This window comes from Tiliqua scincoides, chromosome 5 (genome assembly GCF_035046505.1).
Source record: "Tiliqua scincoides isolate rTilSci1 chromosome 5, rTilSci1.hap2, whole genome shotgun sequence".
NCBI classification, from domain to species: domain Eukaryota; kingdom Metazoa; phylum Chordata; class Lepidosauria; order Squamata; family Scincidae; genus Tiliqua; species Tiliqua scincoides.
The window spans coordinates 83,655,071-83,673,074 of NC_089825.1; the positions used below are offsets into that span (position 1 = coordinate 83,655,071).

The 18,004-nt window shown below is 43.6% G+C and overlaps 1 protein-coding gene across 1 annotated transcript in view; it reads right to left on the reverse strand.

Annotated features, from left to right (window-relative positions):
- The window catches only part of TOP2A (DNA topoisomerase II alpha), a 35,546-nt gene that overhangs the window by 9,423 nt on the left and 8,119 nt on the right, over positions 1 to 18,004 (reverse strand). The window contains exons 5-23 of the mRNA XM_066631343.1: positions 17,629 to 17,774; positions 16,377 to 16,474; positions 15,767 to 15,979; positions 15,401 to 15,574; positions 14,201 to 14,302; positions 13,458 to 13,595; positions 13,160 to 13,298; positions 12,558 to 12,715; positions 12,018 to 12,143; positions 11,142 to 11,252; positions 10,928 to 11,033; positions 9,844 to 9,953; positions 9,225 to 9,317; positions 7,138 to 7,252; positions 2,578 to 2,699; positions 1,761 to 1,909; positions 1,266 to 1,497; positions 643 to 777; positions 326 to 526 (exon numbers count right to left, since the gene is read on the reverse strand). Of these exons, the coding sequence (XP_066487440.1) occupies positions 326 to 526; positions 643 to 777; positions 1,266 to 1,497; positions 1,761 to 1,909; positions 2,578 to 2,699; positions 7,138 to 7,252; positions 9,225 to 9,317; positions 9,844 to 9,953; positions 10,928 to 11,033; positions 11,142 to 11,252; positions 12,018 to 12,143; positions 12,558 to 12,715; positions 13,160 to 13,298; positions 13,458 to 13,595; positions 14,201 to 14,302; positions 15,401 to 15,574; positions 15,767 to 15,979; positions 16,377 to 16,474; positions 17,629 to 17,774 (2,668 nt within the window). The remainder of the gene's footprint in view (positions 1 to 325; positions 527 to 642; positions 778 to 1,265; positions 1,498 to 1,760; positions 1,910 to 2,577; positions 2,700 to 7,137; positions 7,253 to 9,224; positions 9,318 to 9,843; positions 9,954 to 10,927; positions 11,034 to 11,141; positions 11,253 to 12,017; positions 12,144 to 12,557; positions 12,716 to 13,159; positions 13,299 to 13,457; positions 13,596 to 14,200; positions 14,303 to 15,400; positions 15,575 to 15,766; positions 15,980 to 16,376; positions 16,475 to 17,628; positions 17,775 to 18,004) is intronic.

Here is an 18,004-nt window from a genome sequence, read left to right on the forward strand (position 1 = left end):
CTGCACAGCTCTCATGCCTTCCGAGTTTTGGCAGACAGTAGCTACAAATCATGCCCAGGTTCTCAAGTTTTTATTCTTGCCATACACTCCTCTGCCATGTCACAGCAGCTTGTCAGTTCCATTCTCTCACAATGGCTTTGACAGTGACTTCTGGTCTCCCATCCAAAGGCATGATGGGAACTGATTCCACTTAGCTTCCCTGGCCACAGCCACAGTGCAACCTCCAGACCACACCTCCTGCTTCCATTTATGCCTGAACAAATAGATGTACCCTCTACACCCACCACCTATTTTCTTACACCCTAAGAGCTGGATTTTTGCTTACCATGTTGTTGCAGGAAAGAGGTGTCTGCAGTTTGAAGACCTTGTGGAGACCAGCTGCCTCTGCCTCCACCAGCTTTTGCTCACTCATCTTTATTATAAATTTGACTGTGGTGTCGGTATGGTATTCTTTGTAGTCAGTTATTAGTGGGGGAGTCTTCTCTGTACCATTCAGCATAGGCTCCAGAACCTGCTCTTTATATACCTAGGTGAAGATAATAACACAGACCATCATATCTAGTTTACCTTTTTTTCTTAAGTGTGGACCTTCTGAATATCAATTGTTTAAAGAGCATAACACAAGATTATAGCATGTCTTACCTGTGTCCATGTCCGGACAGGAAGCTCAGAAATTTCAATGGTGGTTGAATCAAGAATGGACACTTCCCCATTGACAAGGTACTGACTTTGCCCAAGCGCATCTATGGTACCCTTGAAATTCTTGTAACTAGGGAACTAAAACATGGAGATAGTAACTGAGCAGGCCAAACCAAAAACTTGAGCAGAACTGTATACATTTCTTAAGGCTGCAGAATGTGATCTAGATTCAGCAAGACCATCCCAACCTCTCTGCTACGATGTATGAAGTTTTGGCCACAAACTATAACAGTGAAGGACAACAAAGCAATATGAGGGGTTTGATTGTATAGAGAGAACAGGACAATGACAGGACTCCATGGAGAGTAGCAAAACCATCTTCTGGATGGGTAACACTTATCAATTTTGTTTTCAAATTTTTTAAATATAAACCCTCATTTAAAGCTTTATATTCACCATAAGGCTTGTCAAACATTCACTGACTACTGCTTTTAGAGAAGAAATCTTCAGCGGACCCAAGACTATAGCATACAATACCATGCCTTGTCCCCCCCTATCCTAGCCATTATTTCCCTTTCAAAAATTGTTGACCTGTTTGGATGTGGTTGCCCACAATTTGTTATTACCATTGGTAGTGGTTCATCTCCATCAAGCATGCGTCGAATGTTATTCACCACTTCTCGGATATCATAGTTGGGAATCTTGCATGACCAGCCAGTCCCAATGCCCTCTGCACCATTGATTAGCACCATGGGAATTATTGGAATGTACCATTCAGGTTCCACCCGCTGGTTGTCATCATATAGAAATTTTAGCACACTGTCATCCACCGTTGGAAAAACTAGCCGTGCCAAAGGGCTAGGGAAAAAAAGTGACATTTGCTTAAAACATTGTGACAAGAACCCTAGAAATAGCAGAATTGCCAAATAGGGAAAAGAGATCAAGGATCGTTTTACTAAATGTCCTGCAGCAGGACTTGCTACGTCCAGTCCATATGAAGAGATTAGACTTAAAACAGGCTTATATTAACTCACTGCACGTCTTTAAGTCACCGTAAATGTTTCAACAGCCACTATAACCACCTAGTCAACTCCAAGAAAAGTACAGCTACTGCTACTAACCTGAGCATTGTGAAGATGTATCGAGGGCTGGCAGAGTCTTTCCCACCATGCAGCCTGGTGCCAAACTGACCAATGGGTTGAAGCAGGTTAAGGTTGTTGCTACCCACAAAATTTTGAGCCAAATTGATAATGGTCATCATTAGTGATGCCTGAAACAAAAACACAATATCTAATGGCACAAACATTCCTCTTTGAGCACAGCCAAAATAGTGTTATAGATTTGGAGGGGCTGGCAGGGGGAATAAGGCTGGGATCGTAAATAATGTGATAAATGCAACAATCCAAGTCTAAGGAAGCAGTAAGAGTACCAGCAAGGAAAAGACTAGTCTGGCCTCGGCCGTTGAACAGAAATTCAACAACTGCTGAGAGCCTACTTCATCCTGACATGACCATTGCTCCATAGCTGGAGCAAGGTTAATTGACCTGTGGCTATAGAGGCAAGGCGAAGGATACACTGGCCAGAGGTTGATGGGTCATCACTTCCCTCCAAGTAAAGGAGAAAGCCATCGCTTTAGTTCTTCTCACCCCCTTTTTAACATGTAGAATTTGTGTACACTGCTCAATACCTTTGCGGTTGAGCAGGATATGTATGTCTAAGTCCCACTGTGTTCAGTGGGACTTAGATAAAGGTACGTGCGTATAGGACAGCAGCCTTAAAGCACAATCGCTGAAGCGAAGACAAGGCAGTTTAGTTTGTGATTATGTGAACACACTTTGCCCAACAAGACTATAATAAAGCAGACTGGCCCAACTTAAGTTTCAAAACTTCAGTACTGCCTGCTGATCTCGACCTGATTCTCAACCCTCATTTACTTACCTCTCCATGGTGATAAGAGGACATCTCAGCCACTGATCCAGCCAACTGGGCAACCTTCACCTCCCGCTTGTCATTTCTTTTAAAGCAAGTGAACAAAACTTTCCTCTGACCTGGTTTCAGTCCTGAAGGGGTGACAACTTCAAGTCAGTTTAAGGCTTTTTAAATTACATAATCCAGGGCTTTTCAAATTGGGGCGTTGCGACGTCCCAGCCTGTGGGCCCTGGCCTCTGCCCCCTTAAGGGGTGGGGGCAGCCTGGAAGCAGTGGCGCGATCCCCAGGATTGCGCCGCTCAGGGGGGCTGCAGGGGCTTGGGTACACTTACCAGAGCCTCCTGCAGCCTCCCAGGGGTGCGGGGTGTCCTTCGCGACCTTCTGCAGGGCTCCCTGCAGCTGTGAAAGTAAAAGCGGAGCAATCGTGCTCCACCTCCGCTAAAGTGGAAGTGGAGCTCCGCTTTCACTTTCACAGCTGCAGGGAGCCCTGCAGAAGGTCGTGCAGGGCACCCCGCACCCCTGGGAGGCTGCAGGAGGCTCTGGTAAGTGTACCCAAGCCCCTGCAGCCCCCCTGAGTGGCGCAATCTTGGGGGTCATGCCGCTGCCTCCCCCTGCCCCCACAAGCACTTAGAATGGCTCAAACTCTTCATGAGAGTTTGAAAACCACTGACATAACCCATAAGTATCCTCCAAGTTAAGGCAACCGAGGCCACTAATACATTGCAACACCAATTACTTGTAAACTGCATGAGTTTTGCAGAGACAGGAGGCAAAATCATGGATGCATCAGCGCTACCATACTGCAACTAGGTCAAGCCATCAGGCATCTTCCCTAGATATGTCTCCACAAAAAGCAATTGCCAAGTCAGATCTGCCATTACTTACCATAAAACAAATCAGATAATGTGGGAAGTTGGAGCTTACTTTTAGCCAGAGTTTGGTCCTGGCACTTCCTCCTATCCAGTGTGGGGAAAAGAAAGAGCAACAAAACTCACCCCAATCACCACTATAAGAATGGCCAAGCCAAACAGCAACAAGGATTGTTCCCTACACTCACCTGAGTATGTAAATTAAGTATGGTATGGGATCATGGCATCCAATCGTGGACAAGTCTAAGGTACTTTTGATCTGAGATTTGTGATCCAGGAACTAGATTGCCCGCTTGTTCTGGATGGGGTTGCATTCCCCATGAAGGATCAGCTTTGCAGTTTGGGGGCACCTCTGGCAGCAGTGGATCTACCACAGATGGGGCAAAAGCCCCAGGCACCAGCTGCTAGGACCTTGCGGAAGCTTCTGAGGCTCCTGATGGGAGCAGAAACTATGCTTCTGGTTTCCCGGAAGCAGTTTAAAGCATCGGGGAACTTCACAGAGGTTTTCCCAACGTGGGTGGAGGTTGCACGAGGGGAGCTTTTTGAGCGAGGGGGGCTGCGACAGCCCGCAGGGGGCGCCATTGCAGACATTTGCCCTGGACACGGGGCTGGGGAGGTCTGCTGCTGACCTCTGGACCAGACTTTGAACCTGGTCGGCCAGGCAATGGACTGCTTTTAGGTAGCTTAGGCTGGTGTGTCAACTGCATCCTTTTTTGTTTGGGTTAGATTTATTGTTACCCATGCACAGGTGACTTTGAGATTGAACTATTGTAATACACTCTAACAGACTGCCTATGAAGACTGTAGTCTTCCCAGAGGACTGGGCTGTATATAAAATAAATCTAAGCCAAATTGGTCCAGAGCACTTGGGCACATTTCAAACATTTGTCTGTAATTTCCATGTAGTTCATATGTAAAACTTTTCTGACAATAGCGAGGTCCGAATAATGCTCAAGGTCCTAACAGAAGACTGCCAGCCTAACCCTAACATGCCTTTCTCAGCCTTCTTCCTGTTTCCTCCCACAGTGTAAGCACTATTGAGGCAATGTATTTTCATCCCCTTGACATTAGTTTAGTGCAAGTGTATCCTCTACATCAGTGGTGCTCAAAACATCGCTTGCGATCTACCGGTCGATCCCGAGGCAAAATGAGTCGATCGCGGAGCCCTTAGTCTAGTCACTAGCAGTGAAGGGGAAGGAAGGCGGGAGGAGCGTGCGCACGGTGGGGGCGCCCTGAGAGGGCGGCGGGGAGGTTGGAGCAGGCAGGGCTGCGGCCCTGTCCACGCTTGCCTGGGAGTGAGCTCCAGTGACTCTAATGGGACTTTTCTGAGTAAACCTGCATAGGATGGGGCTCTGGGGCTGCAGTCCTAGCCACACTTGCCTGGGAGTAAGTCCTAGTGACTATAAAGGGACTTACTTCTGAGTAGACAGGCTTAGGATGGGGCTCTGAGGCTGCAGTCCTATCCGCACTTGCCTGGGAGTAAGCCCCAGTGGCTATACTGACTTCTGAGTAGACAGGCTTAGGATGGGGCTCTGAGGCTGCAGTCCTATCCACACTTGCCTGGGAGTAAGCCCCAGTGGCTATACTGACTTCAGAGAAGACAGGCATAGGATGGGGCTCTGAGGCTGCAGTCCTATCCACACTTGCCTGGGAGTAAGCCCCAGTGGCTATACTGACTTCAGATATTATATATCTGGACTTTCAGAAGGCGTTTGACACGGTCCCTCACCAAAGGCTACTGAAAAAACTCCACAGTCAGGGAATTAGAGGACAGGTCCTCTCGTGGATTGAGAACTGGTTGGAGGCCAGGAAGCAGAGAGTGGGTGTCAATGGGCAATTTTCACAATGGAGAGAGGTGAAAAGCGGTGTGCCCCAAGGATCTGTCCTGGGACCGGTGCTTTTCAACCTCTTCATAAATGACCTGGAGACAGGGTTGAGCAGTGAAGTGGCTAAGTTTGCAGACGACACCAAACTTTTCCGAGTGGTGAAGACCAGAAGTGATTGTGAGGAGCTCCAGAAGGATCTCTCCAGACTGGCAGAATGGGCAGCAAAATGGCAGATGCGCTTCAATGTCAGTAAGTGTAAAGTCATGCACATTGGGGCAAACAATCAAAACTTTAGATATAGGCTGATGGGTTCTGAGCTGTCTGTGACAGATCAGGAGAGAGATCTTGGGGTGGTGGTGGACAGGTCGATGAAAGTGTCGACCCAATGTGCGGCGGCAGTGAAGAAGGCCAATTCTATGCTTGGGATCATTAGGAAGGGTATTGAGAACAAAACGGTTAGTATTATAATGCCGTTGTACAAATTGATGGTAAGGCCACACCTGGAGTATTGTGTCCAGTTCTGGTCGCCACATCTCAAAAAAGACATAGTGGAAATGGAAAAGGTGCAAAAGAGAGCGATTAAGATGATTAAGGGGCTGGGGCACCTTCCTTATGAGGAAAGGCTACGGCGTTTGGGCCTCTTCAGCCTAGAAAAGAGACGCTTGAGGGGGGACATGATTGAGACATACAAAATTATGCAGGGGATGGACAGAGTGGATAGGGAGATGCTCTTTACACTCTCACATAATACCAGAACCAGGGGACATCCACTAAAATTGAGTGTTGGGCGGGTTAGGACAGACAAGAGAAAATATTTCTTTACTCAGCGTGTGGTCGGTCTGTGGAACTCCTTGCCACAGGATGTGGGGCTGGCGTCTAGCCTAGACGCCTTTAAAAGGGGATTGGACGAGTTTCTGGAGGAAAAATCCATTATGGGGTACAAGCCATGATGTGTATGCGCAACCTCCTGATTTTAGGAATGGGTTAAGTCAGAATGCCAGATGTAGGGGAGGGCACCAGGATGAGGTCTCTTGTTATCTGGTGTGCTCCCTGGGGCATTTGGTGGGCCGCTGTGAGATACAGGAAGCTGGACTAGATGGGCCTATGGCCTGATCCAGTGGGGCTGTTCTTATGTTCTTGAAGACAGGCATAGGATGTGGGGCTCTGAGGCTGCAGTCCTGTCCACACCTGTCAGGGAGTAAGCTCCATTGACTATAATGGGACCTTAGTAGACAAGCATCAGACAGGACTCTGAAGCAACACTGGTGCCTGAGAGGAACCTTGGGGCATCTCTTAAAGGGAGGGAGATGACCATGGGGGGGGGGCAGATGGCATGAGAAGCCATCTGGGCAACATGTAGACATTGTTGACAGAGGGATGGGTGGCCTCCAAGGCAGAGAGCAGACAGCCCAATCTTATCCACACTTTCCTGGGAGTAAGCCCCATTGACATTAATGGGACTTCTGAGTAGACATGAACTGTAAATTGACAGAACTGGAGGAGATGAGGAAGGTAAATGGGGCAGAAGCAGGTGGGAAATTCTGTTATGACAAATGCTATTATTGTAAAAAAAACTCTGGTAGATCTCCAGGCCTTGCTGGGTTTCAAAGTAGCTCTCGAGCCAAAAACGTGTGAGCACCCCTGCTCTACATTGTGTCAGAACAACTAATTTTTTCAAAAATACTGAAAGCTTTCTAATGCCCTCATTCTGCTTTCTGAAGGAATTATAACTTTATGATTGCTGTTATTAAAAGGTTTTTCCTCTGAGGAACCTACTCTGTGTTCTTTGGGGTGACAAAGAACATGATGCCACAAATTTCAAAGACAGGGATGGCTGTCTAGCTTTCAAAGATGTCTACATAATTGAAAACTTACCATCGACCAGGGATGGGATGGATCGTTCATTGTCCGAGTTTGAGAAGAGAACAAGTTCCTTGTTGATGAAATCATTGTAGGTCAGGTAACTTGTCGCTTTTCCATACAGGTAATCCTAAATGTGGCAAAGCTATTTAAGTCATTGTGCTGCATAATGTAGCATTGTGCTGCACTACAGTAGCCTTGCCATTTCTAACGGTTTGCTCCCTTGATTAGGCAAAAGAAACAGCATGCTGCAATGTAAAGCCTGCCTTATCCTACCATTTGGACTGCACACAGCTAATTATGTTCCTGTGTTGAATTCACACATGCAGAGACATCAACTACCTCCACCAAAACCTTGAGTTTGAGATGCCAAATGATAAGAAAGTTAGGCTTGTGATGACCATTTCCCATCTGTAACTCAGTGCTTAGCATGGCATAGAGCAATGAACATGTATATGTAAATCCATGCATCATGTGTAACTAAAACAAATGTGTAACTCTAAAGAGAGCTTCTACCCAAACATTTAAACCAGGGGTGTCAAACATAAGGCCCGGGGGCCGGATGTGGCTCACAGAAGCTTTTTATCTGGCCCTCAGGCTCTCAGCTGCTGAGCACTGAGGTGTTACTGCTATAAGGACAGCCCACGTGAAAACTGGGCTCTCCCATCACTTGAAATATGATCAAGATTTGCGCATTTCTCTTCTGTCATTTGCAGCTAATGAGTTTCTAAGTGAAAAAGTGTTTATTTTTGGTTATGACCTGATTAATGACATCATTTCCTGCCTAATGACATCACTTCCATCCCTCAGCAGGCACCATGAATGCTATTTGGCCCTTGATATGAAACTAGTTTGACACCCCTGATTTAAACTGCCGTATGCTCCTTCTTAATCCATTCTCAGACCACAAAACTAACCTGTCCCTCCTTCCCCTTTCATAGAGTTGTCCAGCAGCCCAGCTCTTCCTCAAACTCTCAAAAACAGCTGCAGGTGCATTTTTAAGTCCCCTATAGAAAGGGGGTCTTCATAGAAGACAAATGCATGTGGGTCTAGCTCCATAACCTCCGTGTTAGGCTAAACATTCCAGGCTTTAAAACAAAGAAAAAACTCCCCTCAAGTTCAGCATTTCCCTCTGTAGACAAGCACTTGAATGAGGGACAGAACTCATTCTGTCTCATCAGAAGGGAGCAGAGTTCAGCCACACCACCCTGAAGAGCCCTTCATGCATTTGCCCTGCATGGAGAGCCAAATATCTGAAGAGAGATTTTACTTAAAACCACACCTATCACTGGAAAAACAGTGAAGAGAAGCCACTGCTCCTTTTTCCTGCATTATAATTTGATTAACACCTATAATATTACAAGCATCCTGTGGTCAAAATGAAACCTAATTGGGTAAAATAATTTTGTAAGTGTCCAGCCTCTATTTTCTTATTGAGTGCAGTCAAATTAGTAAGTTAATTATTACTGAATGATGTAAGCATCATGCCTGGTGTATCAGGAAGCTATATTTCCACCATAACATCAGTGAATGTTACAGAGGGTGGTCAGGTGAGGCACAGACACGACAGTGCACCTCCACCAGATGTCCTTTTATGAAGTATGTACAGTGTACATACTTTATGTACAGTGCTGAGGCAGCACAGCAAAGCTAAACAGCACAGATATAACTTGACACAATCTCCGAACACCAACTCCACTGATGTAGCTTCCGGCAGACACTCCACATAACATTTCTCACACAGCAGCCTGTACAAGCCCAAATATACGCTGGCACTGGCCAAAGGGAAGTGGGTTATGGTCTGGTGACATTATGACTCATAGTCCTATGACATGGTATTACATGCTATTGCATCATCCATACCACGCCTTGTAGCATCAGCCAATCCCATGATGCAAAAGGACTACATTGTATGCACTCAGGCCAAGACATCAGGGCCTATCCTTGCCCTGTTCAAGGCAAATCCTGTAAATTCACATAGGACTGGGGCATATATCACAACAGGGTCCCTGGCCCACAAGACTTTTGGATTATTCACCAGCTACACTGAATACGGAATCCTTGTAAATGTTCTCAATAGATTAGGTTAATTGGTTACTTACATCTGGCAGGCCATGCAGCTTCCGCTGTCTCCGATCCTCCATAAAGTTTGTCAGCCATTCCTTTCGGTCATCAACTTTCTTTTTGCTAAAGGCCTAAAACATGACAAAATGAAGAGAGAATTGACTGAGGACAGCCACTTGTCCAAACAAAGGAGAATAAGTAAAAGATTCCTCCCACTCAAGAGATGCTAGTTTCATACTGCTTTTCAAGCTACTGGAGACGTCAATATGCAGTTTAAATACATTTTAACTTACTAAATTGTCCACGGGCTCAGGTTGTCTAGTTCATAACAACTTCTTTCTCACAACTGGGCAATGCTAATAAGTGTATCCCACAGCAAAGATTCACTAAGGGCAGAGAATGCTCAGATTAGATTGTTGGCTCCAGTTTATCAAGACACCTCCAGATCAGGGACTCCATCAGAGACAGGTCTGCACTAGGTTTCAGTTTAAGTAGTAGTCAATGAATGCTACCAGATTATCAGCAAATCCTGAGGTCAGACACCAGAAGGCTATTCTCATGCCAGAAAAAGTTCCCCCAGGTAGGGCATATGTTAGATTTTTCATGCACAGTCACTTTGCAGAGGCAATTTCCAAGCCACAGAAGCAATTTCCCTACCAGAGTGATCGCAGCATCATCTTCAGGACCAGTATACTTGAAAGGTATGCGATGTCTAGTCATCTCCGCAAAGTACTCTTTTGCCTCCTTTGATGTGCTGGTACCCAGACCTATGGAGATAAAAACAGACAATCAGTTACATACCTAGATAAAACTGATACAAATTGTCTATCACATGCTGCATGTACAAGCTCCAAAATACACATTAGCAAAGTAGCTTTTAGTGAGTGAAAACACTAAACCAGAAGACTGCAGAAGCAGAAAAGAACTTACTCCATCTTGGCACAAGCAGCCTTGTGCGTAGCTACATAGCAAACTAGGTAGACTCATCCTCTTTGTATCATCTACATTTGAAAGTCAGGCCTGGTTACTAAACCAGTGTCATAACCCAAGTCAGTTCAGAAAAACAGAGGATGGTTCCTCATGTTTGGAAGTTGTAGCAGTGGTAGGAGCATGAATCAACTCAGCAGGTCAGAACAATTTGCAAGAGGGAGAGTGGTTAAGTCAAGCAGAAGGATTTCATTTTCAGGCACACTTAGCTGGTGTTTTTCTAGGCCCTCTCTAAACTCAGGGCAGAAAGTGCCTGTTCACATCAGAAAATCTTATAACACTTCTGAAATACCAATTAGATTTCTGGTGAATCCCTAAGATAATGAAGATTCAATAGATTCATAGGATAATGAAAATTAATATAGAACTGCTATTGTGAATGCCCTTCTACATATCCTTGACATTTTAAATTGGTATGTCAAAGGTATTGTTGAGAGCACTTTCAGCAGACCTTGGGGTTGCTTAGAGAATGTTAAGAGCTCCAAGATAGTCCATTCGCAGTATCCTTCTGTTTGACATACAATCTGGCAACTATAAACAGAGTTCTCCAGTCCCTGTACAGTTAACACTGAACACTATTTCTGTACACCCAAACAAAAGTCATTTGCAAGGTGTAAATAACTGACAGCAACCAACCACTGTCCCATAGGATTCCAAGTCAGCTGTGTTAAAAAGAACTCTGTTTCACATGTGCAGCAATAAAACTGCTCTTACTTGGCTCATCTGGCACTACCACACAGGGTTTTCGACAAACCTTTGTAGTACTTGATTTTCCAGTTTTTGTAGTTAGGATTGCTGACTTTCCATTCTTCAAATTCAGGAATGCTGTAGAAAGAAATTTCTTCTTTGTTCTTGGAGACCTAGGATGAAGAAGAAAAAAACAGAAGCATCCTAAGTTTGACAAAAGTTTGACAAAAAGGAAGAATGTTGACAACTGCTGGTCACCCAGAAGAAAGAAAAAAGCTCACCTTTATGATTGGGGTAATGAATTCCTCCAGAAACCGGTGTCTCAGAAGAGAAGGCCAATTGTGGTGTATGAAGTTAATCAGCAACCCTTTGATGTGGGAGCCATCTTGATCCTGAAAGGTATTCAGAAGACTGGCCTATTAATGCTATCAAGGCGGTGAAAGAATGCTCAGCACTCTTGTATTCAGAGATCATTTCTAGTTTAAAACTGATCAGTGGTGGTCTTAGACCATCATTCAGTGGTTTAGGCAAGGGACCTTCCTTCATAGCCCCCAATTCCCCACCTTTAAGATGGAACAGCAGGAGTCTACTCAAAGGGCTGTTGTGAAGGCAAAAAAGCTTATAAAGCAAATAAGCAGTACAAAAATGATTCATAAGTGAAAATATGTAATCATCCCAGTGAAAAAACAGAAGATCATTGGGGGGGGGAAGTAAACAAAGAGTCCAATTCAGATGCAGTAATAAATCATGTCTTACATGGATGAGCCTTAGAGAACCTCTGGCTAATATGCTTCCTGATCTCCTCTTGTACACAAAAAGAGAACAAAAACTTTGTTGAGAATAAACCAGTTTTGTGTTATGTACAAACTCAGGGAACTGCAATTTGTTCTAACTCTAGGTTGAAAAAAGTGTAGACATCAAACTAAATGATGTTATATATAATCTTCTTTAGAACATGTCCATTAAAATGGCAGCATTGAGATAGAATAAATGAAAAAGACAAGGGAGAAGACTAACATTGAAAGAATTAACATTGAAAGCCTAACACCTAGAAGAATTTTAACCATTTTACCAGCCACACACCCACCCACAGTGCCATAGTATTACTGCAGATAGCACAGATGGAGAAGATCTTTTTTCCCCTACAAGAGCCTGACCTGATCTGTCATGATCATGATCTTTCCATAACGCAGGCTCTTGAGCGATTCTTCATCATCATAGCTCTTCTTATACTGCAGGCCAACAATCTTGATAATGTTGTTAATTTCAGCATTCTCCATTATCTGAAAAGGAACAGAGTTTCTTTCCAATTCAGTTATGAACCTTCCCTAGACTTCTCCCTTTCAGGAGATACAAACTGACAGCTATGATTTAAGTTCATTTCTTCTTTAGTCCAGTTTGTGGCATGTTTATCTCAAACTGCTTAACCTGCCTTAAAGCACTTGAAAACACAAAGTTTGTACCCCATAAACCAGCCAGTGTCCTTGGGCAAAGTATGACAGTTGTCAGTGCCAAGTTCCAAATCTGAAAGACAGATTGCTAAGGCAAGGAGGGTCTCTGCTTTTAGCCATCATTGCTGCAAGGTTTTATAACACATTCAATTTCAAAGACAGAGTTTAAGAACTAACAGCTTTTGTTTGCAACTCCTAAAATCAAGTCCTAGTTGGGGGGGGGGTTGTAAAATATTGCCAACTAACCTGTTTGTGAGAGGCTTCTCGTACATTGAGCATCTTCCCACGGAGAGGAAACACTCCAAATTTGTCTCTGCCCACAATTCCAAGGCCAGAAACAGCTAGTGTTTTGGCCGAGTCTCCTTCCGTCAAAATAAGGGTACAGTTGATGGAATTCTTGCTCCCTATAAAGAGGATTCAGTGCTTTCATCCAGAATGCTCCATTTAGAAATTTGGGCACACATTTTTTCCAATATTTAAAAATGGGCTGCCAAGGTTAAGATTCCAAGAGTAGGCCTTTTCCATCAATTGTGAGGTGCAGTTAGAAAGAGGTGGGTCTCAAGGCATATTGGGCAAAAGAACAGATGGTGGCTTCATCTGTAATGCAAGGTAGCCCCACCTATACAGAAGCAAGGATCTGCTCCCGCTTCTCAATTGCATCTGCCCTCCCAAGTAAAAATGCCATGTATGCAATAATACTATCTCCTCACCAGTCCCATAAGCATACATCAGATAAATCTGCGCATGGGTCTTGGAGTTTGGGTTGCAAAGCCAAGCCATCTAAGGACAGATATTGAGCTTCTAACAAACAGCTAGGCTTCTGTGCTTGTAACAGTTGGAATACTTACCAGCATCATTGGCGTCATCCAGTTTAGGTATTCCCTTAATTCTAGTGTGTTTTACAGCTGAACATTTCTTGTTTAGTTGTGTCTGAGCTTTAAACTTCACCCAGTTCAGAATGTTTTCCACAATGCCACAACTGACTGCCTAGAATACAGAAAAAATTGTCTGTGGTAGATGTCTGAAGCATTAATAAGATCGCACACTTGGGGTGCTCTTGTTAGAATTCACTTTGCACCTGACTCCAGTTCAAGATCCCTCCTCAAATTAGGCAGCTGCTGGCTTAATGCATAATTCAGGACTTACCCCTTTGATAAACTTTTCGCTCAACTTGCATGTTGAGCCAAAGCTCTTGGCTTGAAGTGTCATATTTTCTTTCGTTTGGGAATCAAATGTTGGATTTTCAATCAGGCAGTTTACAAAGACCCACATGTGGTTCTTCACCTAGAATTCCAGTACAGAAATAATTAGAGCCTGCAAAAATTTATTGGATAGCCTCACCCCTCTCCATCAGAAGAGCTTGAAATCTGACAGCATGGCACTGCCATTGTTTAATATAGGAATTCATTACCCATTTGCCCATTATACATGCAGATGGCTAGAAGCTGCAAATTGAAGCCCACATTCACTTTTGCGCTATAGCAGGGGTCTCCAAACCCCGGCCCAGGGGCCAGATGCGGCCCGCAGCAAGGCTCTTGTCCCCTGAAAGCCTCTGGCCCACTCAACTGAACATGACCAGAGTTGTGCTCTGGTTGCGTCTGGAGGGTGTTCTGAGGGCCAGAGAGGTTGAATGAATGAGCCCAATCATTCATTTATTCACTCATCTAAGTTCCATCTCTTTAAATTATATATTTTTTCTGGCCCTCAACACCTTGCCAGATATTTGATGCAGCCCTCTGGCCAAAAAGTTTGGAGACCCCTGCGCTATAGCATCAGGGTGTTTGCACTTATGCAATCTGAATACAGTGAGATTTGAGCTTAAGAACTTGATATTTTTTGCACAACAGTTCAAAGTGCAGCATAAAAACAGGAAAGTGTGAGGTTTGCACCTGGAAAGGCTTCACTCCAACTCCACCTTTGTTCTTCTTCTTTACCACATCAATGAGCTTGTTGACAATCTGGTCAGCAATATATTCTACATGCCTGCCACCCTATAAACACAAAAGCCCAGTATTAGTAAAGATTCTTGGAGAGCAGACAATGTGTTAGGATGATGCAAGGGGCCATGATTTACAAATTTACTACAATCCAGTTGTGACTAGCCTAAGACATTGATGAGGCCTCTGTGACTGCCCTCCCACTGCAGAATGCAGCAAATGCCCCATCGGCATGGTTGCATAGGTGCTGGAAAGTTGGACAGGATTTGGCCCTAAGTTGTCTGCCATGAATCTTACACAACTAGGTAAAAATTGAAAGGATAAACACTTTCTCAGCTGTGTTTTTCCTACAGTTCAATTAACTGCTTACTTCTTGGAATGACTAGTGCCAGTTCACAAGTAAATAGAGTTTACACAATGTAATAGCATATGTTTTAGGCTACTATTGCAACCCACCACTTTTCCCTCCAACAACGTTAACAGAAGGAGAAAAGCGTCCCTTACTCAAAGACCTTGTCAGAGACTTAGGCTGCAAGCCTAACCACACTTTCCTGAGAGTAAGCCCCATTTAACAAAATAGGACTTACTTCTGAGTAGACCTGGTTAGGATTGTGCCCATCATCATGTTTGCTTGAATTCCAAAATGCCAACTTTTCTTCCCATTGGAGTTTATTGATGACAGTAATACAGTGGCTCAAGAATAAGGACTGCACTACAAGTTCACTTGTGAACTTTATAGTTGATTATCTGTCCCTGACAGAATCATATTAATGATTATAACCTGTAAAAGCTATTGAAATATTCATCATAGCTCTAAAAACCAAACAGATCATGGTTTTCAAAACAAACCGAGTTTACAAGTCTGCAAACCAGGATTGCTGTCATGTCTGTTTGGGATAGATTTAGGTGCGTTTGAATTCTTAAGTCTGTGAGTTTTAACATATAAATTAGGCAAAAATAAAATTTCAGAACTGTCACAACTTTGGGGGAAAAAAATCTGTACAAAAATTGAATTCTTAAGGTCTAGCTTTCCAAAGTAATCACATGGAAATGTTGGCTCTTTCTTTCAATGAATGTTCTGCCAAGTCTCAGTTTATTGCTAAAACTAGACAGATTCAAGAAACCCAGACTACACCCCCTGCAACTATTTACCTTTGTTGTAGCAATGCTATTGACGAAGCTAACTTGCTGGAAGCCCTTTTCACTCATTGTTAGGCACACTTCCCATCGGCCACTAACTTCTTCATGAATAACCTTCAAGGGATTGCCAGTTTCATCCAACTTGTCCTTCACATACAGATCTACATAGCTGCGGAATCCTTTGATCTAAAGAAAAGAGAGGCAGGTTGGTTTGCAACGGCTCTTGGGAAACACCATTGCTTTGGTTGTTAATGTGAGAGGGTGCAAGAGGGCTACTGTCAGCCAAAGAACTCTACACGTTAACCATTTGGTTCTTCTAGTCCCCTAAGCCACCTAATTTCTAAAGTGCAAGAAAAACATGATAAGCCATTCACTCACAGGTAGTTTCTTTCCATTCAAGAAGACTTTGACATCTTTAGCGGATCCTGCAATGTCATAGGCTCTGCGAGACATCAGAGCCACAATGTCCTTGTCCAGAGTGGTCATTTTAAATTTTGACAGATCAGGCTGGAAAACGATGCATGTAAAATCCTCACCATCAAAGTACTTCAGTTTCATCTCTCCTGCCTTAGTCATGTTGTCAGTCCAAGTCTGAAGGAGAAAATTGAGAACTGTTAAGACATTTCAATTACAGAAACAGCCAAGTGAGTTTCTTCCCCCCAGCTAAAAGAGACAGTTTGTAATCATGGAAGAAATATAGAAGGCAGATTGTAGGCTACACTGAACCACCATGTGATTTTCAGTAAGTGTATTTAAGCGGTATAAGTGTATTTAAGAGGTATATTTAAGTGTATTTAAGCGGTATATAAATACTGTTAATAATAATAATAATATGAAAGCACAACAGTAAGAACAGCAGATCAGCTGGGCCTCCAATATCCAAACCTAAAGCAACTTAGAAGATACTGAAAGGAAAAAAAAAGCCACCACCTCTGGATACTGCAACTCCGCAGCACAGGAATCTTATTACGTACATGTGGTTCCATACCTGCTTAAAGTGCTTCTTGTATTCGCTGCATGCAGTTTCCACTGTAAATTTGGTACTAAAGATGTTGCACAGTTTTGCTCCATAACCATTTCGCCCACCTAAAATGATGGATAATAAATCAAGTAATGTCGCACACTAAAACTTTGTGGTGTTTTGAAAGGTTTAATAAAAAATGTGAAGCAAAACCAAACTAGAATAAAACTCAGTATTCTAGCTTTGAATCCTTTGCCCTACTACAGTACTACGACACACAGGTGGGCTATTTCTATTTCACTGGAATGCCTCTATTCCAGTGGGTCGGGATCCACTAGATGGGTTGCGAGCCAGATAGGTCTCCATTCATTTCAATATTTTAATTATACACATTATGTGACTGCATTTGGGGAAATGTTACAGATCTGTACTTTGAAAAGGCTACTATGTATATGCTTTTAACAATGAGAGGCAATGGGACTTACTCCTAGGTAAGTGTAAGTAGGATTGCAGACTAGGATTGTTAAAAATTTTCCTGCTTGATAATGTCACTTCTGGTCATGACATCACTTCTGGTGGGTCCTGACAGATTCTCACTCTATACAGTGGGTCCCAATGCTAAAAGTTTGAGAACCACTGCTCTATTGTCCTATAGCAGCAGATGCTCCCCTAGGGTAATACTTTGGAATCTCCACATTTGACCACCTTCTCTGAGTGGAGGAAAAACACATTCATTCCTTCTTGGTTACTCCAAAGAAACTTTCTCTCAGTACCCTCTTCAAACTTGTCATCAACTCAGCGGGAAAAAAATTAGCACAACTCATCTAGCATTCCACATTCTGGCAACAGGACCAAACACCATCATATTTCTATAGCCCAACCTCACAAGTCAGTGGAAGGACAAACCCATTCCTCAGTTTCTACCACTAAAGAAGAAACAGGATTGCAAGCTGAAAATTCCCAGTAAAGACAGAAGATTTTTTTCAAAGGGCTTCTTAAGCAACACCTTCCATAATACTGCTTCCTTTAACACTGATTTGTTACATTGCTCTTTGTCCTAGTGTGATTACCAGCTATCTATCCAATGGGAGCACAGCATTCTGGAAAGCATGGGGCCAATTACCATCAGTTTCTCAGACATAATTGAACTCCTATAACGCTGTTTCACACAGTGCTCGACTTTCCAGAATGGATTCCCCCACCATGTTATGAGAAGTATTACTTTACTCAAAGTAACTTTAAGTCTGTTTAATAATTTATCTTGAAGTTTTCCTTCTACCTGTGACTTTCTTTTCATCATCATCATAGTTGCTGGAGGTTAGCAGCTGCCCAAAAATAAGAGCTGGCACATAGATTTTCTCCACTTTGTGCTCTACAACAGGAATCCCTTTGCCATTGTTCCACACGCAGATTGTGTTATTCTCCCTGGAAAGAGAAACCAGACCCCTTAAGAATCAGGATAGGTAAAGCCATGCTGGTCTTGGAATTCACTCCTCACTCTCACTAAAAGAGCTATTAAGCACTATCCTCCCTCCATCCCACTTTGGATGGGATGACATTGAAACATTGACATTGTTTCAATAATGGTCAACTCTGCATGCTCAAAGTTATTTACCCAGTAACAGGCAATCCTCAGCCTGCAAATCCACTGTAAG